Source organism: Eimeria necatrix, genomic scaffold (assembly GCF_000499385.1).
Source record: "Eimeria necatrix Houghton genomic scaffold, Enh_scaff29, whole genome shotgun sequence".
NCBI lineage: Eukaryota > Apicomplexa > Conoidasida > Eucoccidiorida > Eimeriidae > Eimeria > Eimeria necatrix.
This window is the reverse complement of record NW_013653448.1, coordinates 112,141-132,505: the sequence shown is the minus strand read 5'-3', so window position 1 is coordinate 132,505 and position 20,365 is coordinate 112,141. Positions and strand designations below refer to the sequence as shown.

General features: G+C 52.9%; 4 protein-coding genes across 4 annotated transcripts; 2 read left to right on the top strand and 2 right to left on the bottom strand.

The window, feature by feature from the left end:
* Window positions 1-1,637: 1,637 nt before the first annotated feature.
* Window positions 1,638-3,174, bottom strand: ENH_00040580 (hypothetical protein, conserved; the record flags this gene model as incomplete). The annotated part of the gene is made up of 5 exons (XM_013580684.1): window positions 1,638-1,799; window positions 1,999-2,091; window positions 2,207-2,278; window positions 2,479-2,640; window positions 2,893-3,174. The coding sequence occupies 5 exons, from the start codon at window positions 3,172-3,174 to the stop codon at window positions 1,638-1,640; spliced, it is 771 nt and encodes a 256-aa protein (XP_013436138.1).
* Window positions 3,175-4,181: 1,007 nt separating this feature from the next.
* ENH_00040570 (Proteophosphoglycan 5, related) lies at window positions 4,182-8,598 on the top strand (the record flags this gene model as incomplete). The annotated part of the gene is made up of 6 exons (XM_013580683.1): window positions 4,182-4,220; window positions 4,398-4,433; window positions 4,657-4,764; window positions 5,240-5,398; window positions 5,636-6,482; window positions 6,620-8,598. 6 exons carry the CDS (start codon window positions 4,182-4,184, stop codon window positions 8,596-8,598), a joined length of 3,168 nt encoding a protein of 1,055 aa, XP_013436137.1.
* A 1,291-nt stretch (window positions 8,599-9,889) lies between these two features.
* ENH_00040560 (hypothetical protein, conserved) lies at window positions 9,890-10,846 on the bottom strand (the record flags this gene model as incomplete). The annotated part of the gene is made up of 1 exon (XM_013580682.1): window positions 9,890-10,846. The coding sequence occupies one exon, from the start codon at window positions 10,844-10,846 to the stop codon at window positions 9,890-9,892; it is 957 nt and encodes a 318-aa protein (XP_013436136.1).
* Window positions 10,847-15,064: 4,218 nt separating this feature from the next.
* Window positions 15,065-19,207, top strand: ENH_00040550 (hypothetical protein, conserved; the record flags this gene model as incomplete). Its single annotated transcript, XM_013580681.1, has 4 exons — window positions 15,065-16,316; window positions 16,490-17,436; window positions 17,688-17,836; window positions 18,115-19,207. The coding sequence occupies 4 exons, from the start codon at window positions 15,065-15,067 to the stop codon at window positions 19,205-19,207; spliced, it is 3,441 nt and encodes a 1,146-aa protein (XP_013436135.1).
* Window positions 19,208-20,365: the final 1,158 nt, after the last annotated feature.

Here is a 20,365-nt window from a genome sequence, read left to right as displayed (position 1 = left end):
GCAGAGAACGAGCGCGGCCAACTGTTCTTTATCACCCAATGTAGCAACAGCAGCAGCATACGCCTTACCTTTCTCTTCGTAGGTGGTCCCCTTTGCGTTCCACTGCGAAATGCTCTTTCCTTCTGGAGACTGCAGCAGCAGCACATCAGCAAATCGTGTGACGGCGTAACTATGGAGCATTCATGGCGTTGGTCCCTGCATGCCGTTCCACGCATCCTCGGTTTACCTGTTATACCTCTCAGCTTACTGTCACCAAACTGCCGGACCTCACAGACTCAACCCTAAATCCTCATGCCTTGCTAACTCAAAAATAAAATACAGACACTCCCTCCGTGCCGCTAAAACAAAAAGCAGCCAAAGCGTTTGCACTAGTTCGCGACTGTCTATCTCCTTGAAAAACAGCTATCTAAAAGCTTCCACCTTTCGAAGTTAATGACAGGCCACGATCTGATTCAAATTTGTGCAACTAGAGTACCTTTTCAGGCTCGCCGCCGGCTGCTCCAGCTGACTGAGGGGAAGGCGTTGGAGACGCTATTTTGGTTGGTTTGTTCTGAGCATTAAGTCTCTTCTCTTCTTCCGTTAAATCGCGACGGAAGTAGCAATATCCCATTTTTTTCGTCTCCTGTACAATTGCTGCATCCTCCTCATCCAGCTCCATCACACTGCTGCTGCTGCTGCTGCTGCTGCTTGAGGAATCGCTTTTGTTCTTCCGTCGCTGCAATCCGCCCTCGGGGGTGTTTAGCTCTGAAGTAGCAGTAACACAAATGGGCAGTAGCAGCCGCTGTGCAGCAGTAAGGGCAGCCGCGGCCACAGCACGCCAGCAAAAGCAGCGTTTGAACATCATAAGGAGTCTGCATCTAAACAAAATAGCAGTAAGAGCAGCCGCGGCCACAGCACACCAAAACAAACAGCGTTTGGACTCCTGCATGCAAATAAATATACGAACGCGAGGGAAGAAGTTACAGTCACGCAAGGACACATAAGCAGACTCAAAGTGATGCAGACACAGCGGTAGCCTTCTACGAAAAAATTGGTGAAAAAGCAACAGTAGACTCTTGGCCCTGCTCATGCACAACAACAATGCGGACCGGCACGTCATGCTGACGCCGACTAGCTGCAGGTACTCACTGGCTTGCTGTTTCTGTTTCTCCTCTCTTTCCTTCTCTTCCGCTTCCTTCTTTTTCTCCAGCCAGGTCTCAAACTCCTCCTCCTGCTCGCCCTTCTCTGCAAACAAACCCCAAGGCACAAACTTGAAATGCTGAAGAACACTCTGCAATCATTAGGCAAAAATAAGATGCGAATATTTGATGAGACAGGCACAAGCAGCAAGGTTAAACAGTTACTCAAAAACTATCGAAGACGAACGAATGACGCAATCGCAAAGCGGGGCAGGTTCAATCCACAAAAAGATGCATGTGGCAAAAAATGCCATAAAACTGGTGTATACTTTCCCGTGCAGTCTACACGGGAAAGCATGCACCAAGACATGAAGGCTGTAGAAAAAAGGACACGTGCAGAAGAATGTGGAAAAATGAGAGAAAGGAAGCAAGGCGAGTAGTTGATTGCAAATCCACTGCTGGCCGCACACGCTGCTGCAGTCGGCCTCGCCAAGCAGGCAACGGCAGCAGAAGCATCAGTTAAAGCATCAAGGAATGCATGCCTTTTCTTGCCGCCATGTCTTTCTCCCACTCTGCTCTCTTCCTGGCTCTCTCTGCTTCTTCTTCTTTCTTCCTCCTCTCTCTCGCCTCCTCGCGGTCGTCATACAGTCCGCTAGCCCGGCTGAACAACCCGCTGTAGGCCTAAAGCAGTAGCAGCAGCGCCAAAGAAGCAGTGAAAAACGCAAGCCCATGGACTCTGAACTAACGAGCATCACTGCACATTCAAAAAAAAGAGCTCATTTTGCGCACTCAATTGCATGCAGCGCAGCCACATTAACTGACGAGACTGTCTCAAGCCCGCTACACAGAAAGTGTACGCATGCACTGCGTCGATTTGTACCTTCTTGTCTTCTGCCTTTGCTGCCTGTATTTTTTCTCTGATTTTCTGCAGTTCCTTTCTTGCCTCGGCATTCGCCTTGTCAATGGCAATTACCTGAACAGACACATACAGTCGCCACTGCTTACGCCGTCATCGCTACTCTGTTGTTGCCACTCCTCCTGATCCTGCTGGACAGGCCGACATTGTAGCTTCTTTCGCTCAAACTCACTGCCATCAGATCGTCTTTGGCGTCGCTGAGTTCCCCCAAGTTGCTCTTGGCCACAGCTCGCCTGTACAGCGCCTGCAGTCATCACACGAGCTCGAGCACCCAACGGCCATCTCGACCCAAGCGAGCAGCCAAAGCCCGTGGGGGTGAGGTACACGGCGCTGGCAGCCAGGCCAGGGCCACACGCTGCTCAGCTCGAACCAGCCAAGGCTCTTCGGTCTCATCTGCGTAGTTTCATGACCGTTTGCTCCCACATCTCTCAAGTTCCACCTCACCTTTGGGTTCTTCGGCTCCGTGGCAAGGACCTGGTTAGCCGCCGTTATCGCCTGCTGCCATCGTTCAAGCTTCAAACAACACATGCAACTGTTGCTGCTGAGCTGTACAGACACCGCAATGGCGTCAGAATCCTGCGAACCCTTCACGTGCTTCACTCCTGCCTGCAGCAAAAATGCCCATTGCACCGGCGGCACACATGGCACCTGTTTCGTGTTCCTTGCGCAACTGGCGATGTTATGTAATTCACCCCTATCTCTGCCTGCGGTGATATCCCATCTCAGGCACCAACAAATGCCTGTCGCTTTCCCCAGACCCAAATTAAGGCTGGTCGCGTCTATAGTGGAAAACCAGCAGTTGTGACACCGAAAGCAAGGGTTGTTGCTGTAGCCGCAGCAGTGTGGGCCTATCCTGACCTTGTACCTCTCCAAAGCTTGCTCATATTGGCCTTCCTTGAACAGAGCATTGCCTTCGTCCTTAAGATTTATGGCCGCTTGCAGCTTTTCAGCAGGCGACATCAACTCGTCTGTTGACATTGAGCTGGCCTCGCTGCACGTGTCCTCATCACGGGGTGTCCGTGGAGGGCCTCCCGAGGGCCCTGGCTGGCCCTCCTCATCCATCGGCGCCCCACTGGGGGGCCCCACGGGCAAGGGGGGGGCGGGACTCGGTGATATCCCTTCTGAAAGGCCCATTGTCATCTCTAAGACCTGAAGCTTAGAGTGTGGAGTATTCAAACGGTTAGAATGGCCTTCCGCGGAGACCCTTCGCACCTAATGTCCCCAGAACAGCACCAGCAGCAGCAGCAGCCGGAAATGAGGCGTTGGTGCGCCAGACAAAGGGTGTCCGTCCTGTGTAAAAGGAGAAAAACAACCTCCTCTTTTATTCTAAAAAGCCAGAGACATAAACCCTAAGCCCTAAAGGCTAAACCTAAAGTACAGGAAGCACAGCAGCAGCCCCAACGCGGGGGCGTGCTGCGGCTACTGGGGGACCTTGGAGCGGCACGGGGCCCCCCAGCATACCGTCTAGTCTGTAACGTACTAAAAAGGTCAAGGCGAAGTAGTTAAACTTTAAAGAAATGTGCTGCGAGCTCAATCAGGCATTAATGGTAACAGCTTAGCACAACTGTCCTGGTTGCTGCTGCAGTTGCTTTTGCAGCAGCAGCAGCAGCAGTAGCCGCTGCAGCAGCAGCGCTGGGACAGCTGATGATGCATTTGGCAGCAGCATGCTTGTACGAATTTCGTCACCTTTCGTCTCCGAGTTTCTTATTAACATAATTAAGAGCGGGAAACACACCATATACAGGTTTTGGCAAGTCTGATCATCACCCCACTGTTGCCTTTGCTGCTGCTAGTGCAGCTGCGCCCGAGACCCCAGGGTAGTTGGCCTGGACGTCTTATGGCTGGCCCTAGAAGACTTTGTCTCAGCATAAAGGACTCATATTTGAGTCTCTAAGTGTCCACAGAGGATTTATAGCCCGCAGAAGGAACGAATTACAGGGGGCCCCCACGACGACAAGGGGGCCCCCTGTCGAGACTTCCCACTTTAGCTAGCCAGGTGGCGCCTTCGCTCCTTTTAGCTTCTGGCCGCTCAAGGCTGACAGGTCGGCCGAGCTGTGCAGCGATGTTCTAGCCACAGCCCTCATGTGAAGACTGAGAGTCGAAGGTCCGGGGTTTTGGGTCTACTGGCTCCTTAGCGCCTGGCCAACATGGGGAGGCTAGACTGGGCTTGCTCGAACAGCAAGGAGGTATGAATGCAAATCCGTTCCCTGACAGCCCGTTCCCTTGAGTACTCAGGTAAAGACCTCTTCGAGTAGCGGCACTTCTTCCTCTTCTATGGCTTACCTCCCGTAGGACTCTAGGACACAGAGTCTGGCTTGAACTTGACACTTTGCTGTGTGTGGGGGGACCATATGTGCATGCAGCTGGCCAGATTACAGCTGGAATATAGCGCCTTACAGGTGAGCGAAGGCCCTCAAGATGCCACTAACCACAGTCCCACCCTGGGGGCGTAAGGCCAATTTTCTTTTGCTTACGTTTCTCGCTGGCGCTCTCACGAGTCCCTGCGTGCACCCTCCTTTTGGGCAGGTTATGACATAGCTAGGCTTCTTTGGACTGTTGCGTATGGACAAACTTTTTATTCTTGCATGAAGGACTCACAGTTCGGCGTTTCTGCGCGTGCAGCAAACCACCAAACTCATGGAGGTTGTGCCGTGCCCCTGGCGGCCGGGAACTGACAAAGAAAGGCAGCTTCTTCAGGCCCAGGCGGAGTCTGTGAGCCTCGTACAGAAGGTACTGAACACTGCACAAGCTGGGTGCAGCTGCGAGTTAATGGTGCTTTGGATTTCGAACGGGCGGGCTTCAAGTTTAGAGCAAAGGCCGCAGCAACGAAAGCAGCACTTGCACCAGCAGAAAGGGCATCGGAGGAACGTAAAATACACAATTCTCCGCGGCAGCGCTCTTGCTAGAAGCCTCTCAAGACCGTCAGAGGCCAGGCGCGCAGTACATGCCAGCCAGCTCTCCTGCTTCAGTAGAAGCAGCTTGGCTTCCTTGGGCCTCTCTGGAAATTCCAGCAGCGACACTGCTGCGGAAAATGCAGCGTTTCGTGTTTCGCTATGCTGCTGCTGCTTGTGTTGTTGCTGCTGCTGCCAATCCCAACAGCGGCGACTGCTTTGAATGGCTGTTGTCAGTGGCCTCTGGCTGTCTAGCCAGCATTGGAAGTATGTTGCCAGGTTATTTGAGTGCCAGAGTGTTGTGTGCGTTTCAGCTGAATGAATCTATTCGAGCGCAGAAGAGACTGGCGGGAGAGAAGGGCAGACTGTGGAGAGCGCTGCTGGAGGAGAGATGCAGTAGCTGCAACAGCAACGAGGAGAAACTCCAGCGCGCTGTTGCTGCTTGCCATGCGCACCAAAAGGAAGCAGAGGCAGTGGGTGTTTAACCATGGTATCAATCAGAGCTTTTTCTTCCTCGCCACCTTTCGTTAAGAGTCTCTTACAGCTCCCATACTTTCTGTGGGCACGTGCTGTGTGCACCTGCCTCCGCTTGACATATATTGATGCATTCTTGGTTATGTTGCTGCCACTCAGCACTGTGGCCATGCATGCTTCGTTGCCAGGGCATTTCCTTTTTTGTTTTTTCGCCTTTTCATTGGTCTCACCATCAGGCACAGCGCCGTTTAGCTGCCCTCGAGGAGGACAAGCACCGGCTGGAGGCCGATCTGGCAGCTTTAGTGCATTCATCCCAACAGCAGCAGCAGCAGCAGCAGCAGCAACAGCAGCAACAGCAGCAACAGCAACAATTGCTGCAGGAGCTTGCTGAGTCTCAGGCTCAGGTAGCTGCGCTGAAAGGTCAGTCGGACGCATTGGAGCATCTCGTGAAAGAGTCAAGGTGTCGGGTACGAGAACTGGAGGCACTACAGCAGCAGCAGCAATTACTGCTACAGCAGCAGCAAGAGCAGCACGAGCAGCAACAGCAGCAACACCAAAAACACCAAGAACAGCTTCTGGACCACCAAAAGCAGCACCGGGAGCAGCAGGCTCTGTTGGAGGCCCTGCGGAGCGAAGCAGAGGCTTTGAAGGTGAAGTGCGCTGCTGCTGAATTGCGGGCCCAGATGAAAGAGGAAGAAAGGAATAAAGACGTACAGACATTTCAGACGATGTTGCAAGCAGCGGAACAGAGAGCGGCTCAATTGCAGGAAGCGCTTCTGCGCAGCCGTAGTCGCAGCAACGGCAGCAGCAGCAGCAGCTCAGGAAGTTCACCTCTGGGGTCTCCTCCCATCGGGTACAGCCCCGGCAGCAGTCCCAGCTCAAGGAGACGCCGGGACAGTGTTCAGAAGGTCCTTCAATCAGCCGATGTCGCCCTTGCGAAAGCGGTGGTTTATGTGCACCGCAGCAAACTCAGCAGCGACATGGCGGCAAGGGGAGTGGATAACGCAATTCGCAAAAATGGCCCCAAAGATAACGCCACAAGTAAAGAGAGCGCAAAACAGGGCCCCTCGCACCCTCCAAAAGGTAAGAACGAAATGCCTTAAGGACTTTGTGTGTGAGCTTGTCAGCAGCACTACTAGAAGTAGCGAAACTGGAACCAGCTATTCAAGCAGCATTAGCAGCAAGCGAATGGCATGTGCATTCCTGTGAGCGTTCTACAGGAGAGGAACTCGTCCCGCCAGGGGCTGGTTTCACCAAAAGCCCCAGAGAGGGATCACTCAAAGCTCCGCCTTCTTCGCCTCCAAATGCAACCGAAGCGGATTTCGCGGAGCCGCCCACTGCGGGTCTTTCCTCACCAGAGGGCAAGCACTCGAAGCCTCCACAGAGCTGCACACCAGCACCACGGGGCCGCGAGAGTGAAGGAAGCTCAGCTCAGGGGAGCTCAGAGCATAGCAAAGCGGATTCTTCTCTACCCGTGCGACAAGCACCTGCAAAGGGGTCTTCAGAGCAAAATCCAGTGGCACCTGTGAAGAAGCATTCAGGGCCTCTTTCAAAGAAAGAACCAGGACCCCCAGAAACCCATTCAAGTGGTCCCTCAGAAAATCTTCTACAGGGAATTTCCAAAAAGTATCCAGGGGGCGGATCAGAGAAGCATTCAGAAGTAACTTCAGAGAAGCATTCAGGAAGTCCCCCAAAGAAACTCCCAGGGGCTCCTCAAAAAAAATACCCAGAAAACGCCTCAAAGACATCTTCAAAAGGCCCACCAGTGAAGACTCAGGGGGACGCCCCAGAGAAACCCCAAGAAAAGGCTTCAGAGAAAAGCTCAGCGGTGCTCATAGAGAAGCGTCTATGCCCCCTTCCAAAGAAATCTCAAGGCGCTTCTCCAGAAAAAGGAGCCGAAGACTCACTAGAAAAGAGTCCAGGGGTTCTGAAAGAGGCCCAAGGGTGTCTTCCAGAAAGGCCTCCCCAAGACCAGAAGTTTTCACCGCCAACAAAACAGCCTTCTCCAGAGCAGCAAATGGAAGGCTCCTCTTCAGCGAAGCTGGGCGTGTCAAAGCCTAGCCTTGGCGGCCCTGGAAAAGTGAATGGAGGCGCTCCTGTTCTTTCCTCAAAACAGTCCACTACGAGCAAAGAGGCGCAGCCAAAGTCAAGTGCTAATATACCAAATGCAAAAGGTGAGCCACCTCCCAGCGGGATGAGTCCACCCCCAGGAAAGGTGGGCTCACCCACCAGGGGAACCCCTCAGCCTTTGCAGCGCGTTGAGGGCTCGCCCAATGTACTCGCTGAAAAGCCCCCTGTGGGCGCAGTGGGGCCCGTGAGCGACAAAGAAAGCGGCTTACAGCAAGACGGCAAGGCCGCGCCTCCTCCTCTGAAGGCACCAGTGGGGCCGAAAGAGACATGTTCAAATGTGCCAGAGGAACAAACCCTCCCTGTGGCTTTGTTGCAGCAGATGGGTCTCCCAGCAAACGAAGCAGCAGGAGCAGCAACAACAGCAACAGCTGCAAAAATAGCAACAACGGCGACAGCGGCAAGTGCAACAACAACAGCAACAGCGGCAAAAGCAGCAACAGCAGCAGCAACAGCAGCACACGGGCCTCCGAAAAGTCCCAAGCCGTCGACTCCCGAATCGACCAGCCGTCTTAGGGACTCAGCAATAGTGGCATTTGGAAAGGCGAGCCTTGACACCAAAGCCCTTGCTGCAAAGAGGCGTGCATCTGCCGCAGTTGCTGCTACGTCCACTCCCGGTGATGCTAGGGCTGCTGTTGTTCCCCACGAGGCTTCTGCCACGGAAACCCGAAAGATGGGCGAGGGATCAACTGGAATGTCTGCAACGTCCGGCAAGGAGGGGCTCCTGAAGACAGGTCCGAAGGGTCAGGGACTTCCTGCTGCTCTCCCTCCGCAGCCTAGCGGGGACCTCCCGGAAGGGCTTTCACAGAAAAGCTCCGTCAGCAAGGTGGGCCCCCCCAAGCCGTCTAATTTAGCGAGGCCTCCCGGTGGGCCCTCACCGCCTCAAGCTCTAGGTGGGCCCGCACCACCCCAGGCCCTTAGGCGGCACTCAGAGGAGAGACAGACTGGCAATCAATCCGAGTTACCTGACGTTCCTCCTGGAACCCTTCTAGAAGGACCTTCGCCGAAGCCACAAATACCCCGGTTACATCTAAATACTTTAGGGGGGAAAATCCCGAAAAAGAACCCCTAAACGCGTTACAGAGGCGTTTTATTCCTACTGAGCCTTGAGAACTGCCATATGGATGCCGAAGCGCCGCAGTCCACCACTGCCCCCCCCCAGTGGCTGTCCGCAAGGGCAGGCGCAGAGCCCTCTGGAGATTGAGCGTAGTGCAAACAAGTCGGAGTCTGAAGAGGGCTCCTGTGTCTTGATAAAAACGGGACTTCTTCAAAGAAGCGGTGCACCTTGCCTGACAGAAAGGGACAGCAGCGCGGTCAGCTAACTCACGAGATTCACATTTTTGTGCATACACTGTGGAGGCAAACCCTGTTAGAGGTGTCAGCTGCCGTAAGCACTACTGCAGACTATCGGTTAAGGCTGTTAACCCTAGAATGCAACTGGGGGCCTCATATATATGTTGAAAGTACTGTTGCCTCTGGCTGCAGCCAAAAGTAGTGTCATCGGCACCTGGGAAGAAACATGAAACGATGAGGTGCTTTTCGTAGCAGCTTGAGTCTGTTTCTTCAAACTCAAAATGTGGAAAGAGGGGCCACTCTAAAGGGCCCTCTAAGGAGATGTGCGATGTCACTTGGACGGTTTCACAGCAGAAGAGTGCACCTTCCTTAGTATTCAATCAGCTTCCTTAGTACTCAGTTACTGAAGAAGAGAAGAGCTGCTACGAAGGTCCTGTGCGTGAGACAGTGCCCTCTGAGCTCCATAGGAGAGCCCAAGGCTCTCCATCGAGACCCTCCCTCGCAGACGATAGCAGGGAGCTCCCCTGCTCTGGAGTAAAGCCTCACTGCGGATAGATCTTTACTCATATGCTCTTGGGGCATCCCTTTTGTAGCGCTCATGTTCGCATCGATACCCCAAGGGCCCTCACGAAGGCACATCAGACGTCTACAGATAGACATGCAGGCCTTCTGGGCCCCTACGCGTGAGATCACTTGCCCAAACACGATCACCCTTCACGGCCCATCAGTGTAGATGGGTGGTTTGCATACTATTGAAGACAGGAAGACAGTCTTTCACCAAGCAGCAACGAAAACAGCTGCAGCAGCAACTGCAGCTGAACTGCATTTGCGCTGTTCGATCTCGGGCTTGCCATATTCGTCGCATGCGTGCACTTGAAGGTAGAAGTGCTGCCACGGCTGCGGCTGCTGCTGCTTCTGCTACTGCTCTGAACAGCAGTCTGCACGAGCAGTGAACACCAAGGCAAGCCCGATGGTATAGTCCAAACACCTTCAGCGGCTCGCTAGGCCAGCTGTAGGTCTAAAGCTCCCTCTTTAATCCACCTGAGTGGCTTCTATGGAGCTCTCCAAACCTACAAACTCTCGAAAGCGCTTCGGCTGTGGGTGTCCCCCACATGGTGAAGAACGCGTCGCCGGGATGCAGATATAGAAGTCTGTTCTTCTTCTAGAGGCCTTTTCTTGACAGAAGAAGCTGAGAAGTTCGTGGGTGAAGGCAACCGTCTGGGAGGCCCCTGAGGGAGACCCCCAGCACATGGCACCAGGCTCTTCCAGGGGCCTTCAGTGGCCAGGAGCAAAAAGCTTCCAAAAGCCTCAAAAGAGGGCTGCAAGCGTTGCTGCTGCAGTGTCTTCTGCAGTGCAGAAGCAGCAGATGCTTCGGCTGGCCTGAGCGCTTCCAGCAAAATGCTGATGAGGGTGTTGTGCGCAAGGGGCTTCTGAGGCGCCCTTTCATAGAGCGCATACACCCTTTGGGCCCGGCGATGCAGCAACTGCAATAGCAGCAGCATGCCGACGGCTTCTCGTGGGTGCAAATTCTTGCCGCGTAGATCTGCAGCAGCAGCAGCAACACGGGCAGCCCCCTGGCTCGGGAATGCCCGCCGCAGCACAAGAGCACGTGCTTCTCTGTATGATAGAAACGCAAATCCGCAAGTAGCTCCCAGTGCACCTGTCAGAGGTTCCTCAGCGTTGCGCTCCAATATCGACCCCAAGGCACCTTGTAGCCGGTGTTGAACCTGATATGGAGATAAAGACAAGCGGCAGCAGAAGAGTTCGAAACAGAGAAACCACAGGTCTGCTAGGGGTCCTTCAAAAACAGATAAGGGCCCCGGCAATTTGGGCAGCAGGGAAAGCGCTGCTTCCGCCGCTGCAGTTCCAGAAGAAAGGAGACACACTGCGTCGGACAGGCAATCATCGCCTGCTTCAGTTCCTGCAGCACCTGCTGCGGCATTTCCTGCTGCAGCCGCTCGTGGCTCACTAGCCACGGCGTATCCCGTTGTGGTAGCAGCGTCATTGTGCAGACTCAGACCAGCCATTTCGATTAGGGAAAATTAACACAGTAGCAGCACCAGCAGGACCAAGATGAGCCGCAGAAGCCCCCAAATTCCCCTTGTAGCCACGGCAACAGCATCTGCTGCCGCTGGAGCAGCTCTTCCTCACGCGATTCAAGAGAGTTTAATGTATCCTGTCACAGGCTCAAAGTTCCTCTTGCCACCCCTGCAAAAGAAGACACATAACTCTCCGGAGCCTCATAGATCTGATGGTGCGATCCGGAAGGCTCTCTCAAGTCGATCGGGGGCTTACAACGGAAGACAGAAATGAAGGTCAATGTACAAAAACTAAAAATGTATTCGAGTTTAGTGGAATTGCGCCAATAGCTAGGTTTTGGGGGTCGCAGCATGCCTCTAGACTTGAGGTTGCGCTCTAGGTCCAGGCTTTAGCGGCTCCTCTACGCAGGCTCTATTGCTGAGCTGTGCTGTGTGTCTTGTTCTTCGTGAGCAATGGCGGTCTAGCCCTGAGTTTAGTCTTTCAGGCATATATTTTATGGCGCTGACAGCCCTTTTCAGTTGGGTAGGCAGTGGTGGCTGGAGATAGTGCATAGATTCACCATTTGCTGAGGGCTCCCTGTAGTGAACAGGCACTTACAGTGGAGCTTGCTGGTGGCCTCTAGAGGTTAGCACGCTGGAAGAACACAAACAGCTCATTACTAATAATAAACGAAGGCAATTTATACGCAAGATAGCATGTGTAGGCTAGGAGTGTTTGCGGTGACGCGGGAACTGGGACGAGGGACAACCGATCAGGAGGGTCAGAATTGTTTATTTCTCGGCTTTTTAAGATGATTCGATGGATCGACTTGGAGGATCATTGAATATTGTTTATTTGAAGCTGTTTCATGAGATACGTGTCGAAGGTAGAGAATTCGGTAGAGGTCCCAGTTGGTGCGCAAGGATGTTACGAAGTGTAGCAGGGGAGAGCCCTGTTCACCACATTTGTGGGCTGCTCCGGGATTTTTTTCTCGTAAACTAGGTTTTGCTAAATCTAAAATACCTGCCCGAAGTGATTCACAACCCATCGCAACACAGCGACCACAAGGGAATAGGCAGGCACCACCACAGGTGACATCTCTACCCAATGACGCCGACCAGCCAGCGGACAGTGCGTACATTAGGTAGGAACAATTCAACACCACGATGATTGCAATGGAGAATGCTATGGAGGTGCCCAGAGCTTCATGCGCAGCGTCCCCCATACTTTCCGAAGACGGAAACACCATGCATGCCTTCTTGTTGCTTTCATAGAACGACGGTACACACAAATGGGACGACAGCTCAGCAACTGGAGAAGTGCGCTTATTGGCCGCTTCGTGGGCCAGGCTTTGGCTTGCTGGATGTATTTACGACGGACCATCGATCTGATTGACTGAAAGGAGGTATAACAAATGCTGTTGGTCGACAAAATAATGTCGCGGACCCTAGTGACGAAGGAATTGGCTAAAGTACGGTGGAAGGAAAATCCTAAGGAGTACAGGGAACAGTTTGCGGCTGTAGCGGAGCGTGGCGTGGGGTTTACCGCAGAAGAGCTAGCAAGATTTTATTGCACAGGGCTACCAACGGACACTCACTGTAGTGCACAGCGTTCTCTGCTGCTACGACGTTGCTTCCTGGAGCACGAATCAGGCGCCCTTCTGACAAATCCTCTACATTTGACACATAGCGCATGAAATAACACCGAATAATCAATAACCCGTCAGCTTTCGAGTTTTTCAATCAAGCTTTCCTGCTTTCTTGACCCGGTCGGGGCTGTGCACTTCACCGGTGCCGGCGTCATCCTCAGCCCCAATCTTAAGGTAATTACAGACGCTTCTAGTTTACGCATGCTATCTCGGTGATAAATTGCCTTACTTTGTCACTAGGAAGAAGTTTCTGCGCTCGTTCAGCGCGCTAGCCTCTTATAGGTCACCAGCTAGCTATTCTCTTAAGATCACCAGCAAACGCCATTGGAGTGCCTGCATTTATCTCTTCATAACCAGTAATGGGCAGGTGGTGCATTCCTCGTGGGAGCCAGCGGCAGCATCGGTAGCTAGATTTCACGAAGCTAAGATACTGGGTAGACTCCATAGGAGCCAGGAGAATGGAAATTGGCCTGGGGGGAAAACCGGGAGTTGCTACGAGTGTCTGGGTCGTGGAGATCAGGCACACGCCCTTCCCAGCAAAGAAGAGCATACAAAGTGTCTGGGGGAGCCCTGTAAGAAGTGTGGGGGTGTACGACACTATGCTAGGGACTGTCCTACATACAACTGAGGGAGGAGTGAGGCAAGCGGATGGAGCAGTGGACAACCAACACGTTCCAGCGATTAGAGGACTGAACATTTAAACGACAGGGCCTAGACATGGTGGGAGCCAAACATTCTAGGCCAGTTACCCATGACAAGGAGGTGGTGTGTGCAGCAGCTACGTGCCCTAATGCCATTCCACTACCCCTAGAGAGGGGAAAGCAGCAACATAATACGGAGCAATGAGCTTATGCAGGGGCTGAGGACGCGCAGAAGACTCAGCAGCAATCAGTGGAGCAGTGGGAGTTGGGGCCTGCACCGATACGAAGCGAAGCGGCCCCGTGCGAGAGGACGAACAGCAGCGGGAAGCCGACAGAGGTAACAGGAGAGGGCTACAGGTCAGAAGAAGCAGGAATTGTGTCGCAGTGGTGGCGGGAAACTTGTGCGAAGGAGATTTACAACAAAGGGGGGGACACTGCGTTATGTGGGTGCGACAGCGGTACTCCGAGCTGATGAGACGGGAAGTCTGTGCAAGGCACTCTTAAACACGGTAGCCTCGAGAAGCTTTATTAGTCCTGAAACAGGCGAACGGCTACAACTCCAGATGCGGCGACTTCCAAAAGAGCATACGTTCACAGTAACTACTGGTGAACAGTTGATCGTGTCGTGACGGGGTTGGCGAAGTGGTGCGGGCATGCATGCTTCTCGGGAGACTTCTTAGTAGGGCCTGTTCCCTGTGACGCAGTACTGCGGCCGAACTGGCTGACTGAACATAAGGTTGCTGTTCTCAAAGGTTTTGAGGGGGCGACCCCACTGTTCCCCTTCAACTTACGCAGTTATTTACCTGTCATCGTGCCGGCGCGTAGATGGGATCTTGCATGGAATAGAGGGCCCTCTATCCTATGCAAGACCCCATCTAACGAGTTCTCTGTTCTTTCACTGGATTGATCGAGTGGACTCTACTCCACTTCACACCTCCAAAGATGTGGGTGCTCTTTCTGTTACCCAAAGCGTTTGCGGACAGTCTTTTAATCTTCTTTCTCTGGTTTCCACCTCCGCTTCGCTCGTCTGTTTCTCCGCCTCAGATTACTCTACACTTCGCACTGCAGCTGATGCCTTTTTGGTGCTCAAGCTGCCCGCCAATGAGCCCAGAACTAAGGTATGAGTGCCGAAATAGACTGGATGCTTGTTTAGATAGACGACTCTTGTACTTTCACTATCCAGGGCAACCCCAAAGTCCTGGCCTTTCGGCGGTGGCCGGGGGCCATGAAAATGCGGCCACGATACCTTCATATAGGCAGAGAATTCAGATTGCTGGTGTTTCAAGCTCAGCACTTTGCGCTCTAATCTAAAGCTGAGTATCATGACTTGAGGTGTAGACTTCACGGTTTGCAACTTCCACCGTGCGCATCCTGAGATGTCGATACACCCGAGACGACTGCGAGCACATGGTAATCCTTTGAGGCGTATTTTCAACTTTTCCCTTCCTAATAGTCTAACAAACAACGTATAATAAAAGCCTTAATTACAGCTTTTACTGTTAATAGATGTTATTTTAAGGTTCACACTTGGGCACGTCTCAGTCGTGCAGCATTGCCTGTGCAAGGCGCCTGTACAGCAGTGGAGAATGCCTCTGTCTTTTTTGCCATCGTCTTGCATCGTAGGCCAGTAGACAAACCTTCCAAGTATAAGAAAAGACGGAAAACTCTATGTAAAAGACAAAAACTGCTCCAGCTGCCTCTGCTTGTGTTACTGTTGCTGCTGTTGCAACTGCTGCTGCCGCCCGTGCTGCCATGATGTCCCAGGGGTGCTCGTCAGCCGGAGCACATAGTTGACCGTAGCTGCTGCTGTGGGAAACTCCTGAAAATCTGCCATCCTTTTATTAAGTGTTTGTCTTTTATAGTTGGTCGTGAGTCTGGATGCTTTAATACGTCTTCCCGTCGCCTCAAGGTCGGGCGACGTTGGGAGACAGCTAGAAATGAGAGAAAGCAGACGGAGACAGGCGCAACAAGTATTCACAGACAGCAATAGCCATGAGTCAAGGGACCCACCCAGCAGCCTAAGGCTGGAGAGAGCTCCGCCATGGAGGCCCCCCGGTTTCCTGCAAACTGCGGCGAAGGGCCCCCTGGCAATGGGCCCCCTCCGCAGGGCAGCTACAGTAGCGGCTGCATTTCTTCTGCTGCAGTGTGCGGCCCTCGTCAGCGCGTCCACCAGGAGATCAGCAGATCTCTCATCAGCAGGCCCTGGTCCGCGCCCAGTGGTCGCGGACAAAGGCGGCCACACAAGCTCTCTTGAAAGGCCCCTAAGCTTTGGTAGCTACCCCCCAAGTTCCCTTCGTAGTTGGGACGCCTCTGTGCCGCCTAGGGCTTCTGAACACATAGAGAGGCCCCTGTTAACAGCAGTCTTTGGGGGCCCTTGGCGGCTATTGTCCCTAGTTTCGCCGTTTGTTTCGAATCGCTACCAGGAAAGCTTGTTGGATCTTCCCTTTTTTGTTCAATGCTTGTTTAGTGTTTCCTTCGTGTCTTTGTTAGGATGTTTGTTGGCCTTCTTGTGGCTGTTTTTGCGTCACCTTTCCAACTATTATGAGCCCAAGCTGCAGCGCATGATTTGCCGCATCGGCTGCGCCATGCCTTTCTTCGCCATTCTCTCGTCTGCTGCATCTCTCTCTGTCCTCTCCGAGCTAGGTCCAGCTCTGGAAGAGCCTTATGAGCTCTCCTCGCGGATGAGTCTCTCAAATGGTCTCGCCTTAAAGTGGGCTGGGACTTCCGCCGAAACAGCAGCAGCCGCAGCAGCAGCAGCAGCAGCAGGGGGCGTGCTAATGGAAGCGTCAGGTGGGATCGGATCCCACCTTCACGCAGGAGCACAGGCAGTTGGAGACACTACTGGCGAGGGGGCACTGCCTGCGTTGGACGCCCCCTTAAGGGAGTTAAGTGCCGTGGGTGATGCAGCTGTGCGAGGAGTCGGAAGCCTTCGTGATTTATTCTCGGAAGGCAGCTTGAGAAACGCCTTATTAGATTCTCCAAAAAGGCGTTTACCAGCCTCTCCAGGAATTAAGGAGACAGCCTCACAAGGGCCTCTTGAAGGACTAGAAGAAGGCCCCCATTTACTCAAAGGAGGCTTCTTTCGCGAGTCGTACTACGTGCAGCAGCAGCTGTTCTTCGAGTTGGGGAAGCAGCTGGCGCAAAGCATGGCCCTTTATTCATTCTCGTCTCTCATGATTAACATATGTGGTGAGGGAAAAAGTCCCCCTTCCTGGCTTCTGTCTGCCCTCCCCCTTGCACATTTAGCTTACTCAACTTATCGCTATATGCTTCTTTCCTGGCCTGTTCATCCTTTATGTCTGCTTGTCTGTTTCAACTCGTGCATCTCCAGGCTCCAGTCCTCTTTATCTTTTGTGATTCAGGAGGTTTTCGGTGTTTGTCTCTGACGTTGGGGTGCGACGGGCACTCCGTGCCCTTTGTCTTTCCTTTGTCTTATTGGCTGTCTCCTTTTCTACCAAGCCCGCGGGCCCTCCGGCTGCTCAAGTTGGGAGTCATGCAATTTGTCTTTGTACTGCCTCTCTGGTCCGCTGCGAGTCTCCTAGCTGACCGTTCCAAAGCAATAGTCCCCAGGGAATATGAGCCTTCCCAGGCACTCTACACTCAGGGGGGAGCCCTACAGGCAATGCGGCCGGCTGTACAGACAGCAGAACACACCCCACAAACAATGGAGGAACTCTTGGAGACTGAAAAGACGATTCCACAAACAGAAGAGGCATTCCAAGGCCACAACGAAAGACTGGCGCATGCATTCAAAGCTATTCCACATCTAACAGAGCCGAAGCTAGGGAACAATGAAGAGCCTTTGTGGGGAGAGAATAAGACCCCACAATCGCAGACAGTCCCACTTCACCCAGGGGAGCATCATCGAGACAGCGGGAAGAAAAATAAAACCACTAAGACAGATGCTCATGGGGGAATAGCTTCAGGGAAAGCACTTCGGGGCTCTCTAGTAGCTCCACAAGAGAAAACAACATTTGCTGGATCAGGAACGGGGGGTAGACCCGAGCTGGAGCTGACTGCGAGACCATCACTGTTCCCATCTGTTCCAATGTCTGCGGCTTTGTTGTTTGAAGCATTTTTGGGCTTGCTCTTGTCAGTATCTATGTTCGTCTCCATGCTGTCTCTGTCTCAATTTTACATTATCACGGAGCCGTACCTGCAGCCATATGAGCCCCGAAGTAAATTCTTTCTCATTCAACTTCTTGTCTTCACCAACAGCTGGCAACGCCTCTTCGTGTGGCTCCTGGGGCTGCTTGGGGCCCTTCCCGCCGTGGGCGGGGAATCAGGAATGGGACTAGACCAGGGCATTGTACGCACACCCCTTGCTGCTCGCATACTGCAGCTCCTGCTGATCCATTTGCTTCTGCTGCTAGAGTCTGCACAAGTCATTTTCCTCTTTTTTTCCTGCTGCTTGTCCTGTTTTATCGTTTTCCACACCCGTAGAAATGTGCTGCCTTCTATTTTTGCCTGTTCCTCTTTTCTGCTGCTTTCTCGCTGCAAATCATCATTGTCTCGTCATTGCTGCTGCTTCTGGTGGTACTTCTCTTGCTGCTGTTGCAGGACTTATATCACAATCTGCTTATGAATATCTGGGCCCTCGTATTTTGCCTGCTGCACTGTCGCTGCTTTCCCGTGTCTGAACATCTTCCAGAGAAAGGGGACGACATTTTTTGCGGAGATGCGACAAAGAAGCCGCGTATTCTACATGCGTGAGACGGAAGCCGCCGCAGCAGCTGCTGCTGCTACTGTAAATATTGTTTCTGATTACCTCGCTGCTGCTGCCGCTGCTGAGTCGTGTTCCATTGAGATATTCGACTCCACTGATGTTGCTGCACTGCTCGTTGCTGCGTTTAACCAAACAGTTTCTGCGTATTTTTGCCCTACCACCTCACAGGTCTTAATCATTAGCAAGGCAGCAGTAGTAGCGTTATCGGTTGCCAGTTTGGCTTAGATTTGTGTGAATTTGCATGTGCATCTGTTGTCTCAGGCTGCTCGACGTATGCTTCTCTGTCGACTTAATCGCGGACGCCCAGGAGGCCGTCTTGGCCCCACAGATGTCCCTGGAAAGGGCCTATTCTCTGCTACGGCAGCAAACAAGCCGCAGCGCCTCTTTCTTTAGAAAGTTTAGAGAGGCAGAAGAAGCAGATGAGGACTCAGGGGACACTAGGAACGTGCCTGAGACTCAGGCAGATACCGACTCAGGATATGCCAGAGACAAAAGTGGCAGCTTGTCTTTAGACAATACGCTTATGGGGGGAGATGCTTCGTGGGTAGACATGAAACAGAGGACAATTGGCACAGGTGAGACAGGACGTTTGGGCCAACTCCACTTGTGGGGAGCAGCCCAGCCTCTTGAAAGGCTTCCTTCCTGGGGCCAACAGGGGAGCGCTGAGCTTCCTGCAGAGTTGTCGTTTGCTTCTTATAAGCAAACACCAACATCTCGCTTTGTACCATGCAGCAGCAGCAGCAGCACAAGGTCCGCTGCGGCGTCCGCGGCTGCTTCCGCTGCACTTGCTGAGGCAGCAACTATCAGCAGCTTCAAAAGCCAACAAGCAAGGGAAGCAGCTAGAGTTCGTTTTGCTGCCCTTTCCTGTCCCAGCTCTCCGTACAGGAGAGACCCGGCGGCAGCCCTTGCCATTGCCTTGGGAGATGCATCGCCAGCCTTTCCGCTGACTCTGTCGCTCCTCTCTTACCGTCTAACCGACTGTGCTCCCGCCGGGAGTCGAAGCAGCAGTTGCTGCAGCTGCACATGCAGAAGCTTTTGCAGCGCCTGGGCCAATGGAGCACGCAGAACAGCTTCAGGACCCTTGGTAGGGGGCCCCTTCGCGGCCTCAGGAAGGCACAGTGCCCGGAAGCACTCCACACCCCACAGAGGCCCAGTGAGGTTTGCCCTTCGTTCCAAAGGGGGGCCTGTGTTGGCCTCCGCTAGCGAGTTGCGGGAAGGTCAGCCAGATGAAGGGGACCAAAGCGAAACCGTAGAGTCAAATGGGCAGCAGGGAGAAGCGGCTGAGCCCACTATTTGTGGAACGCCCGCCGAAGGGAAGGCGGATGAGAATTGCGCACCGGATGCTTATTTGTAGCATCATCAAAATGCGAATACTCATCTGTGGGGACACGATGTAGCAAAGGTGCTTACCTCCATTCTGACTTCTCATCAGGCGTCTTGTTGTCTAGTTGTCCCATTTACTTGCTATTCTCTGTATGTGTGCGTTCTCTATTGTTGTGCTACCACCTCGTGGCCCTCTGACATATTGTGGCCTATGTATGCGCTTCATGCATGCATGCATGCCAGCGCTGGAAATTCGAGTTCAAAAGCTTGTTGCAGGAGCAATAAAGTGTCCACAGGCGCCCTTGATTGCACCCGTCACCTGCCCAGTGACAAAGTTCCGAACTGCGCGTTTCCGCGTGCAGCCTCATACGCGGCTTGTGGAGGATGTTCGAGTAGTTGGCCTTCGTTTTTTTGCACGTTTAAAACGCCTAAAAAAAGGAAATATCCTTTGCTTCGGTCTCCGACATGTTGCGCGCCTCAACGTAGCTCGGGGTGGAAGGAAACACTTAGAGTACTGAGAAAGTTACCTCTTTGTCTCGCATAGCCGCGTTGTCAGCAAACGAATTGACTACATGCTGAATAGGTGGGCACCCAGGGGGCTAACTAGCTTGCCGAATAGGCTGGGGGAAGCCCCACCTGGATGGAGCTCTGAGGGGTCTAGAAAGAAATACGGCGGAGAAGTTGAAGACGTGCAGCGCAGACGGTTGCGGAAAGGCTAGACTTTGTGAGCCTTTGCTGCACACACAGTCCTACGGTGAGTGCAACCTTATGTTGACTTCATAATGTGCCTCAAGAACACAAAGCTAGATGTGCCTTTTATTAGTGCACACTAATGAGTTTATGTGCGTTTTTTGGCTCAATGGAAGCATCAACTTCACTTGCAAAGCACTGACCTGTCAGAGAGAGACACAAAAAAGTGACTAGGCGTAATACCTATGCACTGGTCGATAGCTATCTAGTAAACTAGATAAGCTTCTATCTATGTGGTGGCATAGCTGTAGCGAACATATGGATATGTGAGGGTCAGAAGCATCTACTATACCAGAAAATTTGTCGAGTTGAGAGACGAGTTCGGGAGGCTTCGTGAAGAATTCGCCGCCTGTGTCAAGCAAACAAGCGCCCAGGCAAAGATCTTGATGTTTCCAAGTTCCCCTCGTAACTATTCTCTCCTGTGGTCTCTTGGGAATCA